We start from the raw sequence: 22,500 nt of genomic DNA on the forward strand, positions 1-22,500 counted from the left end.
CATAACTAAAAATGCTGTTATTTAATTGTTCAACATGTATTAAAGTGGTAGTAATAATACAATAATAATATTTGTTATTATTATTATTATTAATAACATATTTATTAAATTAAAAAAACTATTATCTATTATTAATTGTTAACTATTAAATCTATTATTAATAATTACTTTTATTTGTAATTATTTTAAATTTAATTTTTTTTTTAATGCTGTTATTCTATTATTAAGCGTTCGTCGGACGTCAGATTCCCTTCCTACAGCCGAGCTTCCAGTGCAACTCACCTCCCGCCTGCTTTCCCGAAGCCCGAGACGGACACAGCGCGGCCCACTACATGGAAATCAGACTAGAACGGAGCGAGGAGTGTCTATTTTTAGCCGGTGTGTGTGTGTGTGTGTGTGTGCGTGCGCGTGTACGTGTAGATGAGGAAGGATATCTTGACATCAAAACAAAGCAAGGACATGCAGAACAAAAACGAGAAAGTAATGCAACACAACACAACTACTATTTGCCAATGTGCGAGCTCTGAATAAGCACCGGTCTGAGCGCAAGAGCGAGGCTTTTTGCCGGGAGATTGAGCGATCGCCATGGCGACCGCGGAACGAATTTGTAGCGAAGTGCTTATTCGGAGCTCAGGGATTCATGAAAGAAAGCTTTTAAAAGGAGCAAACCTGATTGGCTGGTGCTGTTGTTGCGTAGGGGACACTTGTGGCAGGAGTTGTTGCTGCAGAGACAGTAGCAGGCGTAGCACTGTACATCATGGGTACTTTTTCAGGAAGGGAACCATGGAAGCAATGAACAGGTAGGTGGAGCATTATGGAAACAGGTGTTTGGTTGGTTGGAAGGGTTTTTGTAGTTTGTTTTTTTTAATGTATTAATTTTTTTTGTTGTCGTTTAGCAATGGTGTATATTACAGAGCAGCGAGCCATCGTTAGGTTAAACCAGCAGATGGCATGCAGTCACGATGCAAAGCGAGAGAAGCATGGGAAACAAAACGATAAAAACAACAACAAAAGAAGAGGAGAAAGGCTGATTACAATCACCTCCAGGAAATTTAACAGCAGAATCAGTTGCGCCCAGAGAAGTCTGGCTTGAGCGGTTAGTGCAGATCTACACGAGCTGTTAGCTATCGACCCGGCCGTCTACGACAAACTACGCAGAGCGGCGGCCGCTTGTGTTTGTGATCGTTTGTGATCGAGTGGGCTCGTTCTCTAGCAAACTGATCAGATTTCCCAATCGAACGTACACAAGACGAAACGGCGCCTGTTACTTGCAGCCTGTGGTGTTTTTACACAAATAAAGGACTCTTTCTAACAATTAACTGATCATAATAATAATTAATGGTCACAAAAAACAAACAAACAATATTATAGATGAATTTCTAAATTATATAGAGAAAATGTAAACTGTGTGAGTGTAAAATAACACAAATATATAAACAACAATATTTTATAACAACAATGTTAATAATATTAAAATATTAAACAAAATACATTTTTAATAAATCATATATGTAAATACATAATATAAAGAGTTACTTTATAATTAAGAGTTTGGAAATTATTTATAAATATATACATTTTTAAAATAACACTGGCAAAAATGCTAAATAATAATAATAAAAATATATAAACATATAATAAAAACTTTAAAATTTAAATAATATATAGAATTATAATTATGATGGCCACAAATTTTTTTACTTAAAATCATATAAACCTACTGAATATGATTAGATAAAATATACAGAATTCCAATAATAATAATAATAATACTATAAATAGTAATAACAATATTATAAATAATTATACAGTAAATAATAATAATAATAATAATAATAATAACAGACAATGTTAAAAAAATTAACTGGTTAACATGAATAAGTAAAATTACTGTAAATTATACCAACAATCATATTAATAATAACTGTAATTAGAAATAAACTTGCATATCAATAGATAAAATACACATAATTACTACTATATTAAATATGCACGTAAAAAGTTCAATTTCAAAACCCCAGAAAGAGAAATGTGAAAATTTGAAACAAACAGAGCGCTCTTGCAGGTGAACAGAAGCAGAATAAAGCCGAAAACCAGATGCATGATGGGGTTACTGATCAGAGTCTATCAACAGGTGCCAATCGGACCTGATATTTTCTCTCGAGCTTCAAATCACCTGTAAGAGCGACTCGATCTCTACGTGAGGTGGGAAACAGACACAGACAGACAGACAGACAGACAGACAGAAGAGGAGGAACCTACCAATGCTGCTAGCAGGAGCCATGCACAGAACTGACCCTGTGACCATGCAGTGAAGAGTGGAGAGAGGTTAATAGGGAAGAAAAACATATTAGACACAGAGCCAGAGATTCAGTATTCAGCATGCCATACAAATCCAATTAAGCTTGTCATTATAGATCGCTCGCTCCACCGTGTCGTCATTCCGGTAAAAACCCAGCGTATTCCAGGAACATAAACTGGATCAATATTCGCAAAGGGCCCCGACGAGAGGACGGTAGCTTAGCGTGGTGAAATTAGAGCGCAGGGAAACAGTGTAGGAGAAGAGCAAGAGGGCAACAGGGCTAAACCAGCCACACACACACACACACACACACACACACACACACACACACACACACGCACACACACACGCACACACACACACACACACACGCACACACACACACACACACACACACACACACACACACACACACACACACACACACACACACACACACACACACACACACACACACACACGCACACACACACACACACACGCACACACACACACACACACGCACACACACGCACACACACACACACACACACACACACACACACACACACACACACACACACACACACACACACACACACACACACACACACACACACACACACACACACACACACACACACACACACACACACACACACACACACACACACACACACACACACGCACGCACGCACGCACGCACACACAGAGAGAGTCATGCGGTGAGCCAACAGCCACTCCTACAGTTAAAATAGACATAGTGCTGTTACAAAAGCCCCAGAGCTGGAGAAGAGGGAGGAACGGGGGCACAAGAGGACGGCTAAAAGGAAATACAACCACCATGTGGGTGTGTGATGACAAAACACACCTACGAGGGATTAGACTCGCTCCGAGACCCTACGTACGGAGGGAGCTTTTTCTGTGTTTATTGTTATAAAAATACTGCAGCGGGTACGCCTACAGGTACAGAGCCATAGTAGGTGGAATATAAATGGCTATTGTTTACTGTAACGCACCGGGATTAATGCACATGTTGGCTATTAAACCCAATAAACTTTGATTGCATGCAATATTCTATATTAAAAGGCAGCTACATGATGAAGGTGAATGTTATATTTATTTAAAACATTCAACTAAATTTAAAATGCATTTACTTCTACATTATTATAATAATATTTATGAAAATGCATCCTTTTTTTAGTACATTTATACACAAATAAATGTGTAATTTCTGCAGTTTTTCAGTGATAGACAAATGTCCAAGTCTTTTTAACTAAATTATAAAGCACTGCAGTGGTATTTTAGAATAACTGAGCTATTATTATAGCTTTTATAGGTATTTTGAATCAGTGTTTTTTTTTTTTACATAGTAAATTTTGTTTGTCATTTTAGTTATATATGGTTTAATGTATACGTCTACAAAGATATACGTCCATTCATTTTCATTTCAATTTTAGCCCATCAAGTTAACTAAATTAAAGCATTTTTTATACATATATTTTAGTTAACTTATTTATATAAAACTACAAATATCCATACGCATGCATTATGTATCGACGGGAATCAGATACACATAATCGGCGTGCCGTATCTGTATAGATGTAAACGTATTTAAGCGTGCAGATCAAAGCTTTTTCTGCGAGTCGTCTAATTTAATCCACGGCAGGCTATCGTTTCTAGATCAAAGTATCCTGACAGCGCTGTCCAAATTCAAATCAGCAGCGCTCGAGAAATAACGTCTGTGTTTTCCCTTCTAAATAAAAAAAACTAAAAAACGCTATGCATTAGTATTCCGTGCACACACGCCGCATGCAAAAGAAAAACCCAAAAAAACACGTGGCTGATTACAAGCCTAGGTTACGACGTTACGTCAGGATCAGGGAAGAGGAAAGGGGTGTAACGTTTAGAGGGTGACCCAGGGATTAATACAAAGCAGTGCGGGCGTGTGTGTGTGTGTGTGTGTGTGTGTGTTTGCGCTCACCTGTGGGAAAGAACGCAGCGGTGGGCTGCTGGAGCTGTGCGCTGGCCAAAGCCTGTTGGTAGTGCAAGACACTGGGGTTGAAGAGCGTGCTGGCCCCGTTACTCTTTTCTAGCGCCGGTCTCTTTGGTAGGGGCTGCAGGACTCCGTGTGGAAACGCCTGAGCGTGAAAGAGTACATGCACCATGTTAAACAGGTTCTGCACTCGCACGTCCATGCACATGTTGAATGGAAGCTGCATCGCTCCGTTTTACACAAGGACGGTCGCTAGATACTTAAAGCAAGGCACTTACGTTTACTAAATAAAGCTACTTTACTTTGAAAGACGACAACATTCTTTCTTCAAAAATTGACTACAATGTCACTTTTACTGTTGCTATCAAAACAAAGAAGCCAAATTAAAAACTTCTGTGAGTCGCTACAGTACATTAAAAAAGCTACATGCAAAGCAAAAGGTGAAAGGTCATAGTACCAGATCTACAGATGCCTCGAGGGGTCGCTTCATTGCTTTGGCAGTCGACTGAGTCTTTTAATAGCAGGCAGCGAGCACATGATGGCAGTGGGCCAATGGGATTCAAGCGTATTAACATACAGGTAACAGCAAGCAGAGGTGCATCATGGGGACAGCATTGCATTGTGGAATAGGTGAGAAGGAAAAAAACAAAAACAAAAATAATCTGAATGCAGTAATACCACATACAAAACAATAGGCATGCACATAAACGAAAAAACTCGTCTCAAAGAAACATTTGACTACGTTCTGAATTAGTACGAAAGCACAAAGCATCTACAATACCTGTGTTAAAAGCGTCAGAAATCAAGAGTCTCACCATTTACCAATCAAAAGTCAAACACGCCGATGGGATCGGAGATATTAGTGTTATGAAAGCTCGCCGCATACAACGCACCCGGTATCCGAGGGTTTCGTGTGCATGTGGCCAATTAGCATCTAGCGGCGGCGAGAACGCAGCGTCGCGTTCATTAAGACTCGGACCGTATGCAATCGACGCGGGCCGAATGTGCGAATGCGACCGTGCATCGTGTTTCCGTCTCTGCCACGCTCATCGGGCGATTTTAACACGTGCGGAGAAAATGCTGTGACATTTACCACCACTTAGCAAAAAGCAAACCAAAGGACAAAATAGGTTTCTGTCACAATATGTTGCAATTTCTTACCAGCTAGTAAATCGTAAAGGTCACGGAACCAAAAGAAAACAACTGATGTGAGTGATCACAGAATGTGGAGCTCTGTTTATTCTTATATTATGTCCTTTAAAAGCATTACGAGTATTTTTTTTTTTATCATAGCCCATTTTAATGTCTTTTTGCATTTAAATATTTACACGCGGCTAACTGTTGCACGCTGCGATATTCCTCACCAATAAAATGCCATGCAAAAGTACCGGTGATAAGAAGTAAAGATGTGGCTCAGATGGAATGACGGGCAGCAAAAAAGGACGCTTGGAATGAGATGACGCTGAGGGCCATGCAGAAATGCTCGAAAATCAGAATAGCCACACAAAAAGAACTAGGATGTCGAAAGGAAAAGAAAAAAATGCATGTTTTTCTTTATAATAAAGTCACAGATTACAGCAAAAGGGTACGAGGGAAATATAATGCATCATTTAAAAGACATTTTACAGACGGAGCTCTGTTCCAAAACCTAGTGAGCTGCATTGTTGACTACCTTCTCAAGCATGTATGACTTATTTGGACCGCTCTGCATAGGCAGCAACTTAGTTTTGTAATAGTTAATTACCAAATAGTCTGAATCTGCATGTGCGGCATTCTCAAATAATAAATAAAACCATCTATTTTATGATTTAACTGATAGTTAAAATAAACCTGCATTCCTCGGATTGTCATTTTAAGTTTTTTCACTGAGCCTGTCGCAATACATTCTGGGATTAAGTTCTTCCTGAAGGATATTTGCTGCATGAATTTATGCAAAACAAGGCATCTTGGAAAGCAGCATAACGCTCAAATCTTTCGGAACAGTCTTGGCTTCATGTTTACGTTACGGTCTAGTGCTGTCTAGGAAGAAAGATCAGTAGGTTTAGGAACAGCGCTTGCAAAGTATACTTTTAGTAAACATCAGAATAAGATGCACTTTAATTGTGCATGTTGAAGGTATTCTTGTAACCAAGAGCTGAATGTTTTGCTCCCCTCCGCCAACATGGAGAACCATTAAAATAAATATGCCACCCACGGGGATTTATCATACAGAATTACATAACCTTCCACTGGCGAAAAAAAACAAAACAAAACAAAACAAAGAGAAACGAAAAGGCAGGAAAATGAAGAAACTATAACTGTATCATCTGACTTTAAACCCTTTCTCTAGGGTTGGGATCGATTGCTTCAGCGTTCCTACAGTAACTGGCCCGGTTTGAACCCTAGAAAAAAAAATCTGTTTTGTTATCTGCATTACATCATAATCAGGAAAGGACATTGCACCTTAAGGCTAACGGCGTTTTTACCCTGAAGCCAAAGCTGGCGGTTTATCTCAGGTCGCTGAATGCTCGGGAAACCCTGGCTTTATTTTCACTCTTGTTTTATTGTTATGGCTGGCGAGCCGATACTGTCCTCGCGTCACCCTCTGACCCAGACGCCACAGTGGAAAAAGACAAAAGGTTCAGGGCAAAAGCAAAAGCGAAAATGGAGTAAACAGCAAAACGAATGAGGCCAAGCGTGTGAGTGCCATGACAGCAAACGCGGCAAACTAAAACCACACCAGCGTGAGATGTGGAAGCGGGAAAGCTTGCTGCCAAATACTGTGTCTACACCGCAAGCGAGTGACGCGAACTAACTATACTCATAGCGGCGCGTTGTTCGCGATCGTTTATGCTCTCATTTTAAACAGCAAGCTCACCGTGCACCAAACTATATATATCCTTACCGTTATAATCAATGAAACTGCAAGGAAACAATATTTTCCGTGCATGTCGCATTTGTCGTATTGCTTTGTGAAACTGCAGAGTAGACAACAGCACTGACAATAACAGGAGCGATCTGGTTTTCCTGCGCTGCATTCCTTGCAAAGTCGTATTCACTTTCACTGCATGCACACAATGTCAAGCTTTGGCACGTCGCATTGTGTTGCTTGAAGTATATACAGCTTTAGCAGCAGCAAAACATTGTCTTGTGTTGCTTGGCTCGCTGCAGTCTAAATAAAACTGAGTTGCGCATTATAATCGGTGCTAGAACTTTCTAGCGATGCAATGCGACAAAACTACATCACGTCGCATTTTGTCACCTGCTTGCAGCTTAATTAATTTTAATGGGAGTTCTCTTGTAAGAACACTGTTTGTGTGCGGTGTAGAAAAAAAAAACGATATCGCTCTCATTTTAATTTCAGAAAGCTGCACTGCAATGCAACAATGCGCTGCAACAAAACTGGATTACTTTATTATAATAAAATGTTATATTTATCACTAACTTGCAGGTTTTCTTACATCTCACCACCCCTCTTCTTCGGTTTATTATAATGGGAGTGATCTAGTGTTGTTGAACCACATTCTTTTCATGCAGCGTAAGCAAAACAAGTTCATTCCCATTATACGAAACAAAGCTATCTACAAACATGCAATATCAAGTTTCATTGCATCGCACCTCTGGAAATGTGGACAGTTTTGCTGATTGTAACAGGAGCGGTCTAGTTTTGTCGTGTTGCACTGCTGTCTTGCAGCGTAGAAAAAAAAGATGCAATCAACCAATCTGTCTACGCTGCAAATAAGCAATACTGGTTTTGATGCATCGGCTCACTTGCATTGGTTTTTAAGGGAGAGCTGTTGCTTTGTTGCATCGCTCGCTTGCACTGTAGACAAAACTAGAATGCTGCCATAATCACCAAAACTGTCTATAATGCAAATAAGCAATGCACCAAAATCGAAATTGCTTGCATGCATGCAGAAATGACGGCACCTGCTGTTATCAAAGCCATATACTGTGCTTTGTGATGGTGACAAGATACAGCAAAACTCATATGCTGCAGTTTTTTGCATTGCTTGCAAGCGTAGAAAAAGCGTAGTAAGCTCCCATCATAAATCAACAAAATTTTCTAGGCTGCAAGCGGGCGATGCATTAAAATTGCATGCATACTGGGATCGCAACTAAACAATACTTAATAGCGCCTGTTAATATCAAAGCCATACACATCAGCTGAACTCTATATTGCATGTAATGCAACGCCACTAACGTTGCATACATGCAAAGATTGAGATGCAACAAAACTTGATCGCCCTCTTATAAACGAAGCCACACTCATTGCGAGTGCGAAACTCTCTAGCCAAAACTCTCACGTCATTCGCTTGCAGTGTAGACGAAAACCTAGAATGCCGTCTAGGTTGCAAGTAAGCGATGCAACAGAACCACACGCGTTATAATCGAATTGCAAGATGCAACACGGTTCCGACATCCCATCGCATATAGTGTTGCAGTTCTGTTGCAATGCGCCGCCCGCTTGAACTTAGAACAGCCTGGCACGCGACCCAAGATACAGCTTCACTTGGCTAATAAATGAACCTGTGCATTCATGTCAGTTCGGCATGAAGATGTCATCCATCTCCTTAATTTAATCGTGACTGATTTGAGGAGAGCAGGCCTCCCATTGGGCAGAGAAATGGGGAAGTTAGCTGGCCTGTGACCTTGCGCAGTCAAAGAAGCTTTTAAGCCATTGTGCTTATTATATTAATATCCTATTCCTAATAATGACGGCATCAGTGCGATACTAGATGGATAAGAAGGGAGAGTGATTTTTATCACACGGCAGTCTTCTTAAGCAGCCTCTCTGTCTTTACTCACCCTGTTTAATGGGACTAAACTCCTCCGGGGGCGAGATAAGGGATTTGGCACGCAACCCCGCCCAGATTCTACAGATGGGTCATGGCTATATAATAATAAAGCAGTGCTCCACATTTAATGTGCTAACATCATCAGATATCTCAGTCGCAACCTCCGCGGGCACGTGTTGTCAATTGATTTTATCGTGCACAGAAAACGCTTCCACAATCCTAAGCACTGCCTATGCGCTAAATTCAATTCTCCCGTCAATTAAACGCAGGCGGCGGCGTAATCTGAAAACGTTAACACACAATATGACTCTTTAAACGCAGAAGTGTATGCATGTGGTTTTCGACGTCGCTTGTGCGTGATGGGCTCACCATGGCTGCGGCGGCGGCCTGCGCTGCGACGGCGGTCTGGTTGGCCTGGTGCTGGGCGGCTTTGATCTTGGCCTGCAGGTGCGCCGGAGGGTGGAAGTACTTGCACTTCTCGCGCGAGCAGCGGCTCTTGATGTAGTCCATGCAGACGGTGACCGTGTTGTCGCTCGTGTCGATCATCGGGCTGTCGCTGGGATGGGCGAAGCGGCAGTCGGTCTCGCCGCGAGCGCAGTTGCCTCGCTGAAACTCGCGACACACCTGGACGCAGAGCCACGCGCGCAGACAAAACAAACAGGGAACACAACAGAAATATGCAAACAGAGGCGTGAGTCATTGAAGCTTCAAGGCTTTCGTGTATGAGCACAGGTACGTAAATAAACACGCGCAGCTGAATATTAACAAAGGCAGCCTCTCGGTGTGGGAGGGCCGCAGAGGAACCGAGCTTCTTATTATCACAGACATCAGTCAGTTGCTAAGTGATCGCACATTTAGTGACACACACACACACACACAACCTTCAACTGTTATTGTTTCAAGCACGCTGATCATCTTGCGAGGCAGTGCTGCACTGAAATGCCTCACACTTCTTTCTATCCTCCTTCTCACACTTCTCCACAATTAATTCAGCTTTGGTTTTCACAAACTTTAAATGTACTTCGACGTTGAAGTTTGAAAATCTCCAAATGACTTAAATTTATTTGATGTTCAGAATGTAAAATTTACTTTATTTTGACTGGCCTTCTTTCTTGCATACATTAGCATACTTGGTCTTTATTTTAAATTTGGATCAGATTTTTTGTTTTACTGCATACTGTTCGTTTGGTCTTTTTTTTTTGGTCTATAATTGTTCTTCAATTTAAAATATGATTTTTTTTAAATTTTATTTTACTGCATACTGAATTTCTCGTCTTGTTTCCAGCCAAAATATCAAAAAATTCTTAAATCAAACATTATTTCCTAGACAAGTAATAATAATTTCAGAAAAAAAATAAACAAGTTAGGGTTAGAAACTTAGAAGGATAGGAATACACGAAACAATCTTACTTCGAACAGAAAACTACATTTTAATTTTGCTTTAAGAATTTTCTGAAAACAACAAAATAATTTTTGCTTGTCTAGAATGTCTTTAGATATTTTGCCTGGAAGCAAGACAGAAAAAGCATTTAAGCATTTAATCTATAAACACATATGGTCCATTTTAAATTAACACTGTTTTTTTTTTTTTTTGTATATATACAATTTTTTGAATACAGTCTTTTAATAAAATTACATACAGGCTTGGCCATTGCTCCCTTAAATGTATTATGACATCTTTTTTTTTTGGCCCTTTCATTGCACTATGATTTTTTTTTTACATGCATACTTTTTTAATTGCACATATTTGAATAGTAAAACGCCTATACTACATCTTGTCCTTTACTTTGCAATCATTTTGGATGAATGAAAAGTCTCGGTGTGAGGCCATACCTCGAGTTTGTCCGTGCGCAGGAGCTTCTGTGTGGAGGACGAGCTGGGCACGCTGACCGGAGGGCTCCCGGGGACAATGACAGGGGTGCTGGGGAGCATCTCTGTGGGGACCAGGCCCATGCCGTGGCTCATGGGAGTCAGATACGGAGCGTAACTCAGTCCAGGGTTTGAGCCCAGACTTTGGCTGACGGGAAATGTAGGCTGTGAAGAAGACAATTAAGATGAAAGAATTGCAACTTGCCAAAGAAAAAGAAAAATTGGATCAAAATTAAGATGTAGTTGATTTCGTTTCTTCATCAGAGAAATGTAACACTGCATTAACATGGGTGCCGTCAGAATCCAAACAGCTGATAAAAACATCACAATAATCCACACAACTTCTGTCCATCAGTTAATGTCTTGAAGAAGCCAAGAGCTGCATGTTTTTTTAAGAAACAAATTCATTACTAAGACATTTCATGAGTCCATAATAACACTTCCTTTGGTCAGATTTCTCTCCTGATTCAGACAAGTCCACTTTTTCACAGTTGTTTTGGATTACAGACACGTATTTCGGGTTAAAAATGTCTTAATGATTGATTTGTTTCAGCTCGTCTTCTCAAGATGCTAACTGACGGACTGGAGTGCTGTGAATTACTTTTTAGTATTATTGTGACGTTTTTTTCACTCTCATTCTGATGGCACCCATTCACCGCAGAGCATCCAATCCGGTGAAGAAACAACTCATCTGCATGGACAGACTGAGGGCGAGCACATTTACAGAACATTTGAAACACTGTCCCTTCAAGTCAAGTAAACATGTGAACCACAAAAACAGTTATAAAGGCCAATTTTTTGCAACGTCCGAGAACTGAATATATGATCTTTCCGGTGTTGTTAGGAGAGGACAATATTTGGCTAATATAACAACTTGAAAATTGGGAATAAAAAAATACTGCCTTTAAATTTCTTATCAATGCAATCTTCATGGAACACAATCTTTACTTTGAAGAATCAATCATTTTGAGTCATACAATGTATTTTTTGCTTTTGCTGCAAATATACCCCAGTGGCTTAAGATTGCTTTATTTGTCCAGGGTCACCTATGCATTTGGACAAGAGGAAGAGCAGATGGGTCTTACCACTGGTTGCATGGTGGTGCCAGGGATCATGAACTGCATCTGCTGCGCCAGCATCGCCGCTGCCGTCTTCTGCTGGATGAGGTTGTTGCGTCCGTTGATTTCCAGCTGCGTCTTCAGATGCGCCGGTGGGTGAAGATACTTACAGTTTTCTCTCGTACACCGCCCCTACGGCAAGAAAGATCGGGAAAATTAAGCATCTCGGTTGAAATGAGAACTCAAAAATCTCAAAAGCGTCTCAACTGCGGGCAAAAGCCAGAGATCTCATGGCTTCCAGATCGAAACTCTTACTATTTGACTCATTATATACAGTAAACGTGTTGATTACTCGCTAAATATTTATAAATCAATACCACAACATATACGGAAAACAAGCAGCAGCGATGCAGTGAGGACGCCTGCCTCATACTGCAATATTTATTAAGGAGGCCAAAGTCAGATGAATATTGTGCACAAGGTCAAGCGCGAGTTTGCATTAAACCTCCGCTGCAGGATATCCAGTGACACGGGAGGCCGAACTGATACCGGGATGTGAGAAACAGTGGAGGAGGGGTTAAAAGCGCAGCGGTAGCACATACTGCGGACATGCAGAGACACAGAAAGACAATCTCACTGCCTCTGCAGATGCTGCGTCGCCCTGCGTGTGCTCGACAGCATCAGCTGCTCGCTGGAGGTGTGAGATCTCCACGGTAACCTTGAGCACAAATATCACACGCTCATGCTGCTCGCAAAACAAGACGACTGAAGCGAACTGAAGAAAACAACCACAGATGTCATCGATTCAAATAAAAATGCATTAATATATATTAAAGACATTTTTAGGCTATTTCTAAAAATATAAAACGATGATTTCGAGGTCTGTGCTAAATAAATTAAATAAAATAATAAATAAATTATGCATGTTTACATTTTTAGAATTACATATAATTTAATAACATTAGTAAATGTTTATGCTAAATTTGAAAATATTAAAGTAAGTATAATGTTTTACGTTTTTACACATTTTTTGTCTAAACATTGTATTTTTGTATATCTGTATTGTATTTTAAAAAATTGTATATGGCTTTACTTTGCATAAAAGAAATACATATTTAAATCTAACAGCATTAACCTTTTTTTTTTTTTTTTTTTTTACATTAGCAGTGCTTGCAAAGTCAAGTATCACCATTAATATTGCTGTTTTAATAATAATTCTTAAAGGTAGATTAGTTTACTTTGCATAAAAATGATAAAAAAATTATATATATAATTAAAAATTTTTTTAATGCAAATTAAACGAATCTACCTTTAATATATATATATATATATATATATATATATATATATATATATATATATATATATATATATATATATATACACACAACAATATCAAGCATTTTTGCTTGTAATGTCAAAAGTATTAATACAAAAGTTGAACATTTTTATGCACGTATTACAAAGCTGCTCAATTTAACCAAAAATGTACTTAATTTAAACTAAGTTTAAAAAGGCATGAAGGTTTTCCCATCTTAAATTCTCTGCTAACACACACCATGTAAATGAGACAAGCATCGGTGCTGTCAGATCATATACCGTGAAACTATCCTGACACTATCACAAGCTGATTACTAACCAGACACGATGCCTCATAAATGCAAAAATAAAAAGCTTTGTATAAAGCAAGTGCATTCAGAATGTTTCGTGCATATTTCGCTACAATCCAATCGCATAATTCCGTATTTAATTATGTTCTCATCAAGGATATAAAGCAGAGACATGACCCACATAGGCTTGTGTGTGCTCTCTGCATTGTTACAGGGAGGTCACAAATCCCTTAAAAACATCTCCGAAGCGTTGGCAGGAATGTGCACGGTCAGCTTATCTGAGGTCTTGCTTGCTTACGGTAGTTTATGACAACAAGGATAAAAGCGCAAGACATCCAGGTATCCTGCCTTACTCGGATTACAATGGAGATTGTGCGCTATAAATAACCCAAAACCAGATCTAAACGGAGCACGGCTGTCATTTCAATGATCTCCACGCAGTTAAACAATGCTGAATCAGCTCACTGCAGCTCACCGCATGAGCGCCGCAACGGCCCGAGCAGAGATATCTGACTTCTGTTAATGCAGTCGAGACCTCGGGAGATCAATCGGACCCTAAATTCGATGCATTTGCAATCATTTAAAAGCTTTATATTATTGACTGAGAGTCTTTCTCTCAATTATTCGTTAACGCATCAAAGCCTATATAGGTGAGCATCTCAGTGATTCCACTAAATCATTGGTCTAATACTGTGGATGAACTATAAATGATGCTAATATCATTCATTACCAACACATAATCAATTACAGGCCAAGCTGAAGACAGGTCTAGACACCTAACACCCTCAAATTCCCAAATATGCAGCGCTGTAATCCGCAGGATCAGGGTGCCGGTGCAAAGGGGCTATCAATATCCCTGCTGGAATAACAGCGTTGCTCAGCCGTCCAGCCAAAAGCTGAGAGGTGTCAAAGCCAATCAGTCCGGGCCAGAAGACGGACTCTCGCGGCCGCTGACGGAGTGAAAGACACCCGATAGAAGACTTCCACCTCTATAGGGATTTTTTCGGGTGCTCTGCAAAGGATCGTACTGGAATATGTATGATGGGTTTGATTTGCTGTGATTGAGAGGAGACCGCTGATTCAATAACGAAGGTGTATTTTTACTGGCGGACTCGACAGGAATGGCGCTGATGGAGGATGACCAGAAGCTCTGGATCGAATTACCGATCTTCGACGTGCATCGCTAAAAAGCATTATACAGGAGAAAAACAATTGAGAAAAAGAAGTGCGTGGTTTACGGGTAGCGTTCAAAGCAAGCATGCTCATCTTGTGTCCTGAAATAAACAGGCAACACTGTCTTTTGATCATCTACTTTAGATATTGTACTAACTCTTTAACAATATGTCGATTGCAAGTCAACTAATTCTCAATTATTTGCTACCATATGTCTTCTAACTCTCAGAGGTGACGGTTAGGTTTAGGGCTAGTATAGTAGCGTATACAGTTGCAACGTTTTTCATATTACGCTGTAGAGCCATCAAAATATATCAGACAGCTAGTTAACAGCGAGACAGCTAGTTATGACTGCTAGTTGACATGTAGTTGCAAAGTTAAGTTAATGTCTAAAGTGGACTATCAGAATAAAGTGCTACCATAAAAAAATACTGAAAAAATTATAATAATATGCAAACAGAATTGAATTCGAGCACAGAATTCCAGCGTAGCGCTCAAACTGATAGCAATTAAACATATATACATCAATTTGTAAATGCTATGCATATAAAAATCTTTTTTTTTGAAAGTACATAATCCAGTACATAACTGGATTAAACAAAGGTGCTGGATTAAACACTGACTAAACCGATTCAGTTTGGCAGGATGCTGCAACGAATGATTCACTTCACTTTGTTGCTGCAAACTGCTGTCAGTGTGAAAACTTTATTAACTATATTCAACAGACTGTGCAATAGTGCTACAATCAAACTAGTTTAACTTTAGCATTCAGCATCTTAAGAGAAAAAGAAGAAGGGTAAGAACAACTGCAACCTTCAAGATCAAACGTTTCTAGATTTGATTGAATTTGTCGCTTGGTGCCGTATTTTTCATTTAACGAAGACGGACCGTTTACTTCTCGTGCCACTCCTGGTCAGCACGTGTGCTTTCAAAGACATGACCAGTCTGCTTTCTGAGAGTGAAATTGAAACACAGCCCAGATGTTGCCGCTCACGCTTTGTGTGCCAGTTCAGTGAAAAATAAATACATCTGGAGTCATTTTGACCTCAAAGGGAATACGCAAACATAACAACTGCCAAAGGCCCCGTGTTAACAATGTTAGCCAACAATATAAGTCAATGTTTGGTTTCATATACCTAACAGTAATGAAAAATGGGTTTATAGTCTTGCGAGGGGTGGCCTCGAATGAGTTACACAACCGTTAATGCAGAAAATTTAGAAAGCGACACAATCTGCTGAGCTCAAGGGACTATTTGACACAAACATACTTTAAAGTGGGGATACAATCTCTCTGATTGACATGAAAATCAAGCAAATGTTGACGTGAAAGGCAGTGTGGCGTTCTGTGTGACTCGGCGAGTGGTCTAGCCAGCACTGATTATAAGTACAGTAGGTCACGACGGGCCCCTTCACTCTCCTGCGCGCCATTTAAATAAATAGGCTTGATTACGAGGGTATGGCACAGTGAGAGAGCAGGATCAAAGAGGCTTAACGGGATGAGCTCCTGGGAATGCTGACAATGACAGTCTTCTGACATGAGTGTCCTTGTCATCATGTTGGGACTCACGCTGGACCGGCCCCGTCTCATACCTCCATGGGGAAGAACTAAATTCAGAACGCCTCCCCGTTCAGATTCGGTCTCAGAACTTTGAACCGAGGCAGAAAACGGGGTGCATATGGCAGACGTATAGCTGGATAGATGAACAAAATGATAGACGGAATAACAGACAAAATTATGGAGGCTGATTACACAGAACAGACAGAATGATAGAACGACAGAAAGATCGATGGATAGAATGATAGATAAAGTCATACAATGGCAGACAGACAGATAGACAGACAAAACCATACAACGATAGATGAACCAAATGATAGATAGATGACGATAGAATAATAGAGAGAGACAGACAGATAAAATGATTGAGATAGATAGATGATTAGATAGAATGACTGAGATAGATAGATAGATAGAATGATTGAGATAGATAGAGAGATAGAGATAGATAGAATGATTGAGATAGATAGATAGATAGATAGATAGAATGATTGAGATAGATAGATAGATAGATAGATAGAATGATTGAGATAGATAGATAGACAGAATGATTGAGATAGATAGATAGAGAGATAGATAGATAGAATGATTGAGATAGATAGATAGAATGATTGAGATAGATAGAGAGATATATAGAATGATTGAGATAGATAGATAGAGATAGATAGATAGAATGATTGAGATAGATAGAGAGATAGATAGATGATAGATAGAATGATTGAGATAGATAGAGATAGATAGATAGAACGATTGAGATAGATAGATAGAGATAGATAGATAGAATGATTGAGATAGATAGATAGATAGATAGATAGAGAGATAGATAGATAGATAGATAGAGAGATAGATAGAAGATTGAGATAGATAGATAGATAGATAGATGAGAGATAGATAGATAGATAGATAGATAGATAGATGATATAGATAAAATGATTGAGATAGATAGATAGATAGATAGATAGATAGATAGATAGAATGATTGAGATAGATAGATAGATAGAATGATTGAGATAGATAGATAGATAGAATGATTGAGATAGATAGATAGATAGATAGATAGATAGAGATAGATAGATAGATAGATAGACAGATTGAGATAGATAGAAGATAGATAGATAGAGATAGATAGATAGATAGATAGATAGATAGATAGATAGAATGATTGAGATAGATAGATAGATAGATAGATAGATAGATAGATAGATAGATAGATAGATAGATAGAATGATTGAGATAGATAGATAGATAGATAGATAGATAGATAGATGATTGAGATAGAATGATTGAGATAGATAGATAGATAGATAGATAGATAGATAGATAGAGATAGATAGAATGATTGAGATAGATAGATAGATAGATAGATAGATAGATAGAATGATTGAGATAGATAGATAGATAGATAGATAGATAGATAGATAGATAGATGATAGAGATAGATAGATAGAATGATTGAGATAGATAGATAGATAGATAGATACAGACCAAACCATACAATGATAAAGAGATGCACAGATGCCTTTAGCTGTGAACAGGTAATAATGGTGATGAGATTTGAACCCGTGTCTCTCACATGAGCACCACACACACGTGCCGCGTCACACCACAGCTGTTTCAGTGCATTAGAGAAAGTCTTTCAATCAGTCGTGAGCAGCGGGAGGGTATCAGGTAACCAGAAAGCTTTTAGACAGATTAACTCCACTTACTGTGAATGACTGCTCTGAACCCCTAAAAGCTCTCGGCCGTTTCAAAGCGGCGCACCTGAATCACGGCAACACCAGCACCATCAGCGACAGCCCATCCCACGAGGACCGGGAACGCTGCTGCTCATTTCATGGAGAGATTAGGATTAAAACCACTTAACCCATTTAAAATCCGTGCCTCAGACCCAAGCCAAACAATTCCCATCACTCACCCATGTAAATCAAGTGCATTTTTGAGAAAATTAGCGTTTAGGAGAACATGCTAATTAGGGTATAACTGAGGTCAAACGGAAGTTGGCTGGCAGAATTAATGTCTCTAATAATAGACTTACACTGCAGAAATGAATCCCAGATTCTGTGTAAAGATATGGGAAACGTAGGTGGAATAGCGGAATCCAGTCATAAAAATAGAATTTACTGCACACTGTAAAAAATAACCGTGACTTTTACAGTGAAAGGCTGGAAAAATGCTACCGTAAAAACCTCTACTATACACAGTTACAAACTATATTAGACATTACATGTAGTTTTTAATGGAAGTGAAAAGGTATGTAGAATTTATAGCGAATAAAACATTCCCAGAATTCCCTCTTTTACTCCAAACGTAAATAGCGAAACGTTTCATCCATGTTTTAATTTAAATAACAAACCTACAATTTTTTTGCCAAAAAATGGTTTATGATAACGAGAAAAAATTAAATGCACAATTCATAATTTCTGAAGGAAAAAAAAAACCTGGCCACTGCAGGAATAAATTTAGTTGTTTTTATGCATTTGTATAATTAGAATTAATCGTGACCAATCTCAGTCAAAATAAAACGTTGTTTATTATGTATATATAAAAGACACACATGCACAGCGCATATGTTGAAACTATTTAGATGTATTTAAGTGCATATATTTATATTAATATAAATTATATAATATATTTAATATATAAACAGAACAGATTTCTTAAATATATACACATGCATGTGCATTTATACACAATAAATATACACAGCGCACGCACAAATATATGTATATATAATGTAAAACAAAAAAAAAACATTTTATTTTGGCTGTGATTAATCGTTTGACAGCACTGATAATTAACACAGAATTTGGTCTCAACAAAACATGCGTTGAGAAAAAATAAACGGGCCCCAAACATTCTGTTAAACTCAACAGAAGCATTAAAAAAAAGGAAAAACGATATTCATAGGGCCCTATCTAACTGACGCTGAGCTTCTTGAAAACGGCGACGGATCCGACTCGACTCCGGTTTCCTCGACGTTCCGGCCCGTACTCAAAAGCACTGGTGGGCGGGAGACGAACACAAGGGCCATTTTCAGAGCAGGAGGAGAATTGAGGCTCAGTTGTGGCCTTCAACACCCAAACACACGCATTTGCATTCGTCTCTCAATGGGCCTCTATTCCAGCGGCGCAGTCGGCGAGCTGCATTGCTTCTGATGAGGGCGGCCTTGATGGCTCAGCAAGTATTTACAGCTAAATAAAGGCTAGTTTCTCTCATTGTACGCACACAAACATTTCTCGCAGTCATGAACAACACGTCAGCTGACTGTAAGTCACTCACCAAGCACCAAAGTGTCCAAATAGACGTTTGCAAACCGCTTTTTTAGCGTCATGCATTGCAAAGTAAAACCGAACATTCGATGAATGCGTTTCCAACATGGCCGAAGCTCTCCATTCGGATCCAATGTACATTTACAATTTTGAATGCATTACTATTTTGGTGTATTTCTGTTAGGAAATTAGCATTAACCAAAAGTATATTACTGCAGAGATTAATTAAGAAGATTAAGAAGTTAATATTATGTTCACAGCACACTACATGTATAAGTAATATCGGTTAATGGTCCCAAAAAAATATTCAATCTTTTTGGTGTTTTTGTGCAGTTGTTATTATTTTAAAATGAATTATTCAATGAATTAATTTACTTGCAATTTAGCACAAAATCAGCATCATGCTGAATTCACTGCAAACTCAAAGAGGGATGCCATTTAAAATAATTATAAAAACTAAATTACTTCAATTATATACAATAATTTAAATTTAATATAAATTTAAATAAATAATAAAAAAATTAAACATCATATTAAAATATATATATAGGTGTTATGTTTCAATTTAATTAATTTTATAGTGTTTTCTCAGAATAAATACGCATATTTAACAACTACAATTCTAGTATTAGTACTTTATATTACTATTCAATATTATTACTAAATTATATTTTACAATTGTAATATTAAATAAGCATTTTAGTACTTCTGAATGAATGAAATTGTCAATATTCCTGGTCACTCGAGCAACAGAGACACATGGCCATGCCCTAGATGTCTGGCTATCAGCCTGGAAATATATCTGTCGGTTTGTGTTTGTGTTGCCGAAGCGGGAAAATGGGATTGAGCAGCAACCGATGAAGCTGGCTTCCCTCTCATGGCTTCCTGCACACAGACAGCTGGAGCTCCAGGCGGTGTCTCGTGTCTGTGGCATGTTTTGGGTGGCTGCTCGTTCACGGACCACCAATGAGTTTCAGGAGAAACTGAACCGACAGAGCCGGCGATGAGAAAGGAAGAACGGGAATGAAGCTTCCTGGTTCATCTTCCAGAGTTCTGATCCATTTCACCGGCTCCATTTACCAACTCGTCATGATCGACATCACTTCCTGCTTTAACTAAAAGAGCAGCTTATAGAGTGAAACCTAATCTAATGTAGATATCGACACTAATTCTTCTACTGGTCTGTAAGTCAGAACGAGCAACATGAATGGTGTCCAGGTCACGTATCAACCGATAAATAAAAGGCATAACTTAATGATTCATTATTATATTTGTCATAAAACACATTCTCACAGCACTAATGTGCCTAAATCGAATCAAGCTCATATTAAAACTAATATTACTAAATAGAATTATTGATTTAAAAAGCAATAAAATAAATACAATTAATATTAACTGAGCTTTTATATTTTTAAAGTGAATTGGACATGTTTTGACAGATTACGCGTATATGCATGCATGTTATGTATGTAAATAAAAAGTAAATGCATAAATGCATATATGGGTCGAAAAAGGGTTTAACCAAAGAAACAGTTTTCTGTTACATTTAATTGCAATTTTTGTTTTTGTTTTACTGAGCCAAAAACTGACAAAAACTTTCACCTCAAATAATAATAATCATAACAATAATAATAAATATAAGTATTTATATATATTTGCCACTATCAGTTTTACCCATTTTTCAGTAAGATTTTATTTACTAATTTTAAGCACAATAAAATGTAATATGCTTCCTTATTCTTTTAGATATTTTTAATATGCAAGTCAGAAAGAGCATGTTCGAATTTTTACATAAATATCGTGTTACACTGAATGACAATGTCACATTATTTCAACCTAATTTTGTCATTTTATTCTCCAAAAATGTAAAAGTAGACACTAACTGCAGCACTATGCGTTCTATATCTGCATGCACGACTAAAACAGTGAAAATAATGCCAACTCCAAATAAAAGACGGTTTGGAAATAATTAGGGCCTGTTAATTTCGTCTGCAGCTCATGGACTCTGCAGTGAGAGTCTGATGCAGGATCAGCTGCTTCTGGATCACTGCCTCCCCAAACTGAGCTTCACCGTAGCGGAAAAGGCAATTACAAATAATGAGGTGAGAAAGACTTTTGGGGAAACACTGCCCGACGCTGATGGTTTAGTTAATATTACTAACGTCAGTCTGACACCTACCTAATACACTTCTCTGCTGTGCTGTTTACAATACAAAGTGCTCTAATGTTCGACGCAAGAATAATAAGCTCTTCAGTTTTGCGACTTTTAAAAAAAATTACAATCATATTAAAATTTAAATATTAAAAATACATTATTAAAATTATAAAAGCAAAAAGTGTGGCTAAACACTACAGAAAACATTAATATATATATATATATATATATATATATATATATATATATATATATATATATATATATATATATATATATATATATATATATATATATATATATATATATATATAAATATATATATATATATATATATATATATAAAAAAATATAAATATATATATATATATATAAATATATTTATATATATATATATATATATATAAAAAATATATAAATATATTTATATATATATAAATATATTTATATATATATAAATATATTTATTTATATATATATATATATATATATATATATATATATATATATATATATACATATATATATATTAAATGTACTAAACGTAATATTTAAAGTATTTTTATATTTTACATATCTTTGAGTTTGTAACAAATTTGTAGCTTTGAAAAAAATATGAAATTATATAGCTACAAATATGTTTACATAAAACATTTCAATAAATATCAATCAACGTAATTTTTGCGTTCAATTGATATTTTATAAAGTATTTTGTATTTTAAATATCATAGTTATAACATTAAAGAACATTTAGAA

The 22,500-nt window shown here is 37.7% G+C and overlaps 1 protein-coding gene across 14 annotated transcripts in view; it reads right to left on the reverse strand.

Annotated features, from left to right (window-relative positions):
• The window catches only part of mbnl2 (muscleblind-like splicing regulator 2), a 64,961-nt gene that overhangs the window by 9,553 nt on the left and 32,908 nt on the right, over positions 1 to 22,500 (reverse strand). For 5 of the 14 annotated variants that reach the window (XM_043242651.1, XM_043242661.1, XM_043242680.1 and 2 more), the window contains exons 3-8: positions 12,010 to 12,174; positions 10,889 to 11,089; positions 9,425 to 9,679; positions 4,735 to 4,788; positions 4,266 to 4,422; positions 2,263 to 2,298 (exon numbers count right to left, since the gene is read on the reverse strand). In XM_043242651.1, coding sequence (XP_043098586.1) covers positions 2,263 to 2,298; positions 4,266 to 4,422; positions 4,735 to 4,788; positions 9,425 to 9,679; positions 10,889 to 11,089; positions 12,010 to 12,174 — 868 coding nt within the window. Of the gene's footprint in view, positions 1 to 669; positions 765 to 2,262; positions 2,299 to 4,265; positions 4,423 to 4,734; positions 4,789 to 9,424; positions 9,680 to 10,888; positions 11,090 to 12,009; positions 12,175 to 22,500 lie in introns of all 14 variants that reach the window. The other 9 variants (XM_043242734.1, XM_043242697.1, XM_043242750.1 and 6 more) reach the window with 9 other exon arrangements.

This window comes from Puntigrus tetrazona, chromosome 1 (genome assembly GCF_018831695.1).
Source record: "Puntigrus tetrazona isolate hp1 chromosome 1, ASM1883169v1, whole genome shotgun sequence".
NCBI lineage: Eukaryota > Metazoa > Chordata > Actinopteri > Cypriniformes > Cyprinidae > Puntigrus > Puntigrus tetrazona.